The following is an 8,952-nucleotide window of genomic DNA, read 5'->3' as shown; positions in this document are numbered from 1 at the left end:
TCCTTATAAAGCTAGCCTACTATATTGAAATTGACACACTTTTGCATGCATGATGATGCAAATTGTAGGCACGCCGAGGCTGCTGGTGGGTGCTTCTTCAGGGGCAAAGAAGAAATCTTCAAGAAGAAGGTGCCCGAAGCTGATGCCGCGGCAAGTGACTGATGTTTACATGTTGGGTCACGATGAAAATCATTTGTTGTTGCGGAAAGTTATAGGTAAGCAGCCAACTTGTTTGTGCCATCCACTTTATAGCTGGACTGTCCGTTTAATTTATAAATGGTTACCTGTTGTTACTGTTGTAGGAGCAACATTCCTGATGGCGATGGGTACGTGATGAAGTTCATAAACGTATGATAAGAACTGAGAACTCAGAGAACTTCAAGGACAAGATCAACGAGGTGACCGGTGTTATGGCGGCTGTGTATGGTGGTGACCCCAGCCGCAGGACTCCCCAGGCCATCTGCATCTGCCCTACCAGGGAGATTGCACAGCAGGTCCCTCTCTCATCTCATCTAGTTACTGAATACTCCTCTGACTACTATTTTTCACCTGTAATCTGATTATTAATGTACCCAAATGTTAATTGGACCTCCTGTCTAGTATAGGACAAGTCAGTGAATGCTAGTATGTGTTTTACTAAATTCATGAGATAGTTAACTCACTGTGAGATGTCCACTCTTGTTTTGTTAATTCATCAGATAGCAGGAAATTCTGCCTTGCTTTGTTGAACTGTTTCTGACCATGTTTGCCCGCATTGCGTGTTCTGTGCAGGTGTTGATGCAGGCAGATATGTTCCTGACCAAGCTGACCAGCATGTGCAAGAGGAGCACAGAGAAGGGCTCTATGTGGGTCACCATGAAGCGATGTGAGAGACCCCCTACCCTTACAGCTGGTTCGTGTGGTGTGGGTTGTAGATTTGATGGGTTCAACAACTCTGATGTGACGAGTTGTTCGATGTGCGCAGTGTTGATGAAGTGTCAGGCTAGGTTGAAGAAGATGGCGAGTAAGGGGGAGCCTGTTGAGTACCGGTGCCTGGTCTGCGCCACCGATGGCAAGAGGAACATCTCCACCTCGGTATTATTCACTTTCTCTCTGCTGCTGGTTCGGCATTATGTCTGCTGGATGTGTTTTGCCTTAATTCTGTGCCTGATGGTAATCAGGTTGCCGTTATTTAGCCCCCTTGTGTGCTATGATTTGAATTATAGATCAAACATTTTCATATTTCCTTCGTGTATCTACTGTATGAACTGAAAAAACTCCAGTTTGCACACATGCTAAATAGAATTTTTGTTGGTTGTTACTTCCAATTGAGGACTGTTTGTTGGTGTTGAGAAATCGATAGGTAGGTTGGTAAATATAATGGAAGAACTTATATTAGATTTTCGTTGGTTTCAGAATGTCTGTTTCATGGTCTTTTCTGATAATGGAAGAACTTATATTAATCTGCTGGTTGTTGGTTTCTATGTACTCCCTCCTTAATTCAAAGCCGAGACACTTATTTTTGATCGGAGGGAGTACATTCTTGTAATAGCCTTGAACTAGTAAGAACATTTTAGTCACTCCATGCTAGTTAGTGTTAGTCACTCCATGAACACATACTCATACTATTTATGTACATCTCATTTGTTGTCAATTCTTGCTTATAAGTTATTGGATCCCTCATTGGCTACTATTTGATGTTCTGTACAGATTCTTATTTTTATATATTCATTGTTGTTTTTTGCACAGGTGAAGTGCAAATCCAAGTTCGAAGCTGTGAAGCATATCAACAAAGACTAGCATATTATGTGTTGTAAATGTAGGCAGTAGTAGGCTTATCTGGGCTGTAGTATACTGTAATGTTTGTAATAGACTAATGCCGTGTTGTTTTGGACGAATTTGATTTGCTATTTGGATTGTTTGAAATAATGATTGTGTATTGAATACCTGTCAAATGGAAACCTGACAAGGGGGTCCAAGTTATAATAGTTGTTTGACAGATTTTGAAATTTTTGATGTGTGGGATCAATTTTGTGATAAACATGACAAGTGGGACCAATCTGATTGGTGGGACCAGTGGTAAAAAAGGACGAAAATAAAATATCAATAGACTGTAAAAGGCTTCATCTTAGAAAAAAGGCCGAATTAATGGCCCAAGCCCATGTAGCTAGCAAAAATTAACAAGAAAAAAATACAGTAAAAAGGCCGAATTGTTGGGCTAGGCCCATGTAGAAAATCGAATTGGACCGGGCTGAATCTTGTGCCACATCAGATTGCCACGCTGGATGCCTACGTGGCCTGGGGAGGTTGCTAGTGACCAAAACGCCACAGTAGACGTATTTTGGTCATAAACGTCTACGACCATTCCAGAAGAAAGGTCGCTATAGTCAGTTTATGACCGCCAGCTTTTGACCTTATGTTTTTGGTCACAAAAAGGTCACAAATTGAAAACAATGACCATTCAGTGACCAATAGTGCTGGTCACAAGTTGACATATTTCTTGTAGTGTCTAACTTGAATTGCATCTGCTTACTTTACACATAATGCCTGTGAATATGACACGTGTTCCTGTTTCTAGAACATACGTGTACATGATGAGAACATCTCCCCTACTCCACCATCACAGGTGCTTTCTCTTACTTGGAACTGTTATACGTAGTTGCGTTTTCTGTATGATGTCTAGTTTGTATTTCTTCTGATTATGTTGAATTGCATCTGCGTAGCTTACAACTTATACCTGCAACGATCACTTACCCATAAGACACATTTAACTTGGGACTGTGATGTAGGTTGCATCTTGCATTGTCTTCTAGCTTGTACTGCTTCTAATTTCTTGAAATGGCTCTTACCACGAGACACTTTTTACCTGATAGAGTGATATTGGTTGCATGTTCATATGGTGCCTAGCTTTCATTTCTTCTAATTTTGTTGAAATGTCTTCCTCTTACTGTTTTTTCATACATATTCCATCCTCCTATCGTACGTGTGAATATGAAACGCTGTCTTTTTTTGTATATATTCCATCCTCCTATCCTACGCTTGCCTTACATCAAAGTAGTGTTCATCTGTATCATGCATCAACCAGTTATGCAGAGCTAATTTTATTCATCTTCTTGTGGTTTTGACTTCATAAGGCAATATCAGAAAATAGGAAGGAAAAGAGTAAGTTAGGGGATGTTGGTGGTCCTCCCCACCGACGCAAACAGAGACTCTCCAGATTTGCCACTGCTACTGCTAATGAAGTTGAAGTCCCAAGTCTACATGATGAGTTCATCTCTCATACTCCACCATCGCAGGTGCTTGCTCTAAGTTGACAGTGTGATAATTGGCTTCATGTTGCATATGTTGTCTAGCCTGTATTTCTTCTACTTTGATTAAATTGCACCTGCTGAGTTTATGTGTTATACATGTGCATATGACATGGCTTTCTGTGTCTAGAATACACTGCATCTATCTATCATACCATGTTCTTACATCAAAGTACTGCTGTTGTGTATCTTGCATTAGTCACTCATGATTGGACGCTTCTAACATGGCAGTTTGATACTGGTTGCATCTTGCATTGATTTCTACGTTGTACTGCTTCTAATTTTTTGAATTGCCACTTATGACAAGACACTTTTAACTTGGCAGAGTAATATTGGTTGAATCTTTCATATGGTGTCTAGCTTGCATTACTTCTATTTTCTTGAAAATCCTTCTGCTTAGTTTGCACATCGTAGCTGTGAATATGTCATGACGTCCTGTTTTTCTTACATATTCCATCCTCATACGGTTGTCTTACATCAAAGTATTGCTTGTCTGTATCATGCATCAATGAGTTCTGAAGAGTGATTTTATTCTTTTGTGTTGTGGGTACTGCTTGACATGGCAAAGTCAAAAAAGAGCAAGGAAAATAATATAGTAGGGAGTGTTGTTACTCGTCGGGTGAAATGGAAAAGGTTCTGCCGTCGAGATTCTGCTGGTACTTATAGTGCAGTAGAAGGTCCAAGTCCACTGGCTAAATCTACAAACACAGTATCACCTGCTCCACCAGCTGCAGCATCCGCTTCAACTGTACCAGCATCTCAACCAGTTACTCGTTCATTTGCTCCGGAACTAGCCAGTTGCCAAGCTTCCTTCACACCTAACACTACTTCCGAAGCACTGCTGACACAACAGGACTTGGCAAGATCAGATGAACCTCATGAGCATCAACACCAAGACGGTACCTGACCGAGTCAAGTTGCAGTTGCATGCTCCTTTATATGTACTCTCACAGTTTGATGTACACTAACACTTTCCATATTCTTTGTTGAACTAGCACCACGGCGCAAGCGGAAACAGACATCAGGGATAATGCTTGATAGATTAACAAAATCTAAAGGAGGAAGAATGGAGATCCATTTTGACGCAGGTTTAAAAGGCCACGTGATGCTACAGAGTCAGCCAAGTTAGTATCAGAGGCAGCCGTTGCCGTTACGTGTCATGCACGTATCCTCCGAACGTGGATCCAGTATAGGAATGAGAAAGACAATACCCAGTTTAACACCTTCCTTGACCATTTATCCGTAAGTAATGTTATTCATCGCAATTAGTAATATTGTCTTGCTATGTCCCATACTTTCTAGCTTCCTCCTAATAAGACTTACATTCTTTTTTCAACAGATGAGGTTCAAGTTGGATCTGAAAGATGATGCAACTAGACAAGCATGCACTCATGTTTTTCAGTCTGCTCTGCGACAGTATCGGTACCACCTTAGAAAATCTCACTTTGAAGGCAAGGCTAACAATGAAATCGCCCGAACATCTCCAGTGGAATATATTACAGATGAAGACTGGACAGCCCTCGTTAAACACTGGTCTGATCCAAAGTATCAGGTAGGCTATATGTATTTGATCAGACCACATATTGAACTTGTATTTATGTATGTGCCTTACAAGTGTATCTTCTTCTAGGCTAACTGTTTGAAGAACAAAACCAACCATTCTAAAGTGAAATTCCAACAGACAACAGGATCTCATAGCTATATTGCACACTGCGAGGCTCTTGTAAATAGCTGCTATTTCCTTCTTTTTTTGTGCCATATTATCGTATCTATATTGACTTGCTCCAAATACAGAGAAAATCCCATGCGGACCAAAAAGAACCTGAACCGAATGCAATGCAAATCTTCAAGGATTGCCACACCAGCAAGATGAAGGGCGTGAGCACACCAGTTCAAGCCGCTGTTGTAAGTCCTTACTCCTGCCTTGAACTGATTGGTATTGTGATGTGTTCATTTAACTACTTGGTTTGCAGCCAATGTCAGTTACTCTGTTCACTTTTATTCATAGTTGTCTTAACGTATCATTTCACCTTACATGGTTTAAAAGAGATGAAGGATATTCTTTTGGTCTTGATCTGTAATCTAGTTGTTATGTTCACGTGCGCACACAATGATAAAATAGCATGTTTGTTTTATATCTGTTTGCCCATGATATGAATGATGTCATACTATGTTCATCCTACTTTAAACCATGTCTCTTTATCCTTAGATGTCAATGAATGTGAGGAAATAGACAATACAGTAGGCATGCTACATGGACATATGTTCTGAAAGTGATTTTATTATGTAGTTGGCACTACAATACATGCTAATGTATTACAGTAGTTCACCAAAATAAGTTATGTATAAACGTTTAACCTATTTTGTTTGTTTCTGTCTCATTAGTAACTTATCTGGTACACTAATATACAAGTTCAAACTTTCAGGAAGCTATGGAACAAATGATTGAACAACCACAACCACCTAAAGGTGACGAGGCTACTATAGGCACGATGTCACCTCTTGCTGCAGTGTGTCAGTATCTCTCCACTAACAGTGCAAAAAGCACCTTCCTGCGTAATTCTGGGTTGGTTGTCAAGGTAACCTCGTCCAAATCACCTACTGAACAAAATCTTCCTGCTAGACAGAGTGATATATCTGTGCTCCAGACACAAGTTCAATCCCTAGTGGACGTTGTTTCGGAAACAAGAATAGTGGTTGAGAAATGTCATCAAGATATGAATGGTTTTGAAACCAGACTATCAGACATTCGCTTCGTTGTTCAAGAGCAATGGCGAAAAAAGGTGGAGATCGTGCTGCTCCATCAGATTCTACAGCCTGAAACATTAGCACTCAGGTCAAATCATCTGTGCTTCTATACATCTGATGGTGCTTTTATCTGGAAGGACTGTAAACTTTATGCCAACAGGCCTTTTGTTGTATGGTTGGAATTTATTTTGTTGTGATACAACATTTATGATGCTGCCTCAGGCCGCAGTAATTACGACGCTATTTTTGTATAGTGTAGGTTTATCTTAGTAATGTATTCGGCCTAAAGCTTCGTAGGATCCCAACATGCCAACATTCGTTGGGCCCATTCCAATTGGGCTAAAAACGATTATGGGCCGAAATTGGCATGTAGCCCACTAAAAATATTTGGGCCAAAATCAGCATAAGCTTTCATATTTTTTTGGTAGGCATGTGCCCATAGTGGGCCTTTAACAGGCCTAAACATAATTTGGGCCCTCAGTAAAAATAGGTCGTTTACAGGTGTAAATATCTCGAGCCCATAAAATACATGGGCCTTTAATAGACCGAAAGTGAGATTGGGCCCTGATTGTGCCAAATAACCCACTGGACTTTAACACGCCGAAATTCGGACGGGCCGTAAATGCGTCGACCTAATACACGGGCCTTTAACAGGCCGGAACTTCGGTCGGGCTAGATTATCGTCATTTTTATATGGGCCGTTAGTGGGCCCGATATGACGTTGGGCCACATATGGCCCATGGTTTACGTCCGGCATTAACAGGCTGAAAATGACAATAGGCCGAAAGTGGCCCAAAGCTATAGTGGGCCTCTAACAGGCCGAATGTCAGACATGGCCGAATATGACCCAAATCCTTCACGGTCGTTTATGGGACGAAAGTTTTGATGGCCTGTAAATGGTCCCAAATGAAGCCAGACCTTTAACAGGCCGGAAATACACCGGGCCATAATTCGGGCCAATTACTTAGCGGACTGTTAACGGGCCAGAAGTGACCATGGGCCACGTTGATGACAAGTTTAGGACAGGCCGTTGACAGGTCGATTTGACAGAGAATGTTGGGCCTTTAGCTGGGCCGGCCCATTATGGTCGGTAGAATCTAGTGGGCCTTTAGCTGGGCCAGCCCATTGTGGTCCGCAAAATCTTGTGGGCCTTTAGCTAGGCCGGCCCATTATGGTCTTCAAAATCGTGTGGGCCTTTAGCTGGGCCGGCCCATTATGGTCCGCTAAATTTTGTGGGCCTTTAGCTGGGTTGGCCCATTATGGTCCGCTAAATCTTATGGGCCTTCGGTTGGGCCGGCCCATTTACTCTTTGTGGGCCACTTTTGGGCCGGTCCATGTGTCAACATATCATAGGCCCATCTCGACCGTCGGAGGAGTGACACCTGTGCCAACGGGGAGCTGACGCGTGGATCCGTCAGCCAATGAGAATTTTACACGTGGAAAATTGGCATTGGTCGTGGCTGTTAACGGGTTATCGGATCCAAAATCCGACCTGATAGCTTAACGGCGCTCCGTTACGGTGGATGCCATGTGTCGGTCACCCTTGATGAAAGCACTTCTGTGACGCGCGATTTATCGTCATGGAAGTGGACACTTCCATGATGATAATTTTGGCAATGTCATGGAACACTTCTATGACCGCACAGGTATGACTATCTTGATTCTATCATAAATTTGTCATGGATGCACATGCACGAAAGAAAACGCGACCTACTGTGACAAACACGTATCATCACGGAAGTGTATTTTTTTTGTAGTGCTACCACGTGGTTTCGGGGTCCTATGATACGTCCATTTTGCATCATGCTTTTATATCGATATTTATTGCATTATGGGCTGTTATTACACATTATGTCACAATACTTATGTATATTCTCTCTTATTTTACAAGGTTTACAAGAAGAGGGAGAATGCCGGCAGCTGGGATTCTGGACTAGAAAAGGAGCAAATATTAGAGACCTACTCTGCACAGCTCCAAAAGTCCTGAAACTTCACGGAAGACATTTTCATAATATATAAAAAATACTCAGCGGAAGAAACTCACCAGGGGGGCCACACCGTGCCCACGAGGGTGGGGGCACGCCCTACCCCCCTGGGCGCGCCCCCATACCTCGTGGGCCCCCTGGTGGCCCTCCGGTGACCTTCTTCTGCTATATGAAGTCTTTCGATGGGAAAAAATAGGAAGCCATCTTCTCGGACGAAACTCCGCCGCCACGAGGTGGAACCTTGGCGGAACAAATCTAGGGCTCTGGCGGAGCTGTTCTGCCGGGGAAACTTTCCTCCCGGAAGGGGAGATCATCGCCATCCTCATCACCAATGCTCCTCTCATCAGGAGAGGGCAATCTCCATCAACATCTTCATCAGCACCATCTCCTCTCAAAACCCTAGTCCATCTCTTGTATCTAATTCTTGTCTCCAAGTCTGGGATTGGTGCTAGTAGTGTTAATTACTCCTTGTAGTTGATGCTAGTTGGTTTAATTGGTGGAAGATCATATGTTCAGATCCTATATGCATATTAATACCCCTCTGATTATGAACATGTTTATGCTTTGTGAGTAGCTACTTTTGTTCCTGAGGACATGGGAGAAGTCTTGCTATTAGTAGTCATGTGAATTTGGTATTCGTTCGATATTTTGATGAGATGTATGTTGTCTCTCCTCTAGTGGTGTTATATGAACGTCGACTACATGACACTTCACCATTATTTGGGACTAGAGGAAGGCATTGGGAAGTAATAAGTAGATGATGGGTTGCTAGAGTGATAGAAGCTTAAACCCTAGTTTATGCCTTGCTTCGTAAGGGGCTGATTTGGATCCATATGTTTCATGATATGGTTAGGTTTACCTTAATACTTTTGTTGTAGTTGCGGATGCTTGCAATAGAGGTTAATCATAAGTGGTATGCTTGTCCAAGTAAG

General features: G+C 42.2%; 1 protein-coding gene across 1 annotated transcript; it reads left to right on the top strand.

Annotated features, from left to right (window-relative positions):
• The first annotated feature begins 350 nt into the window (after positions 1-350).
• On the top strand, positions 351-1,251 carry LOC125509099 (uncharacterized). Its single transcript, XM_087523456.1, has 2 exons — positions 351-494; positions 772-1,251. Exons 1-2 carry the CDS (start codon positions 351-353, stop codon positions 1,249-1,251), a joined length of 624 nt encoding a protein of 207 aa, XP_087379582.1.
• The last annotated feature ends 7,701 nt before the right edge of the window (positions 1,252-8,952 follow it).

Source organism: Triticum urartu, chromosome 1A (genome assembly GCF_056163025.1).
Source record: "Triticum urartu cultivar PI428250 chromosome 1A, HENAU_Tu73, whole genome shotgun sequence".
In the NCBI taxonomy this organism is placed as follows: Eukaryota; Viridiplantae; Streptophyta; class Magnoliopsida; order Poales; family Poaceae; genus Triticum; species Triticum urartu.
Note: the sequence above shows the minus strand (reverse complement) of the source record. Positions and strands in the feature narration are given on the sequence as shown.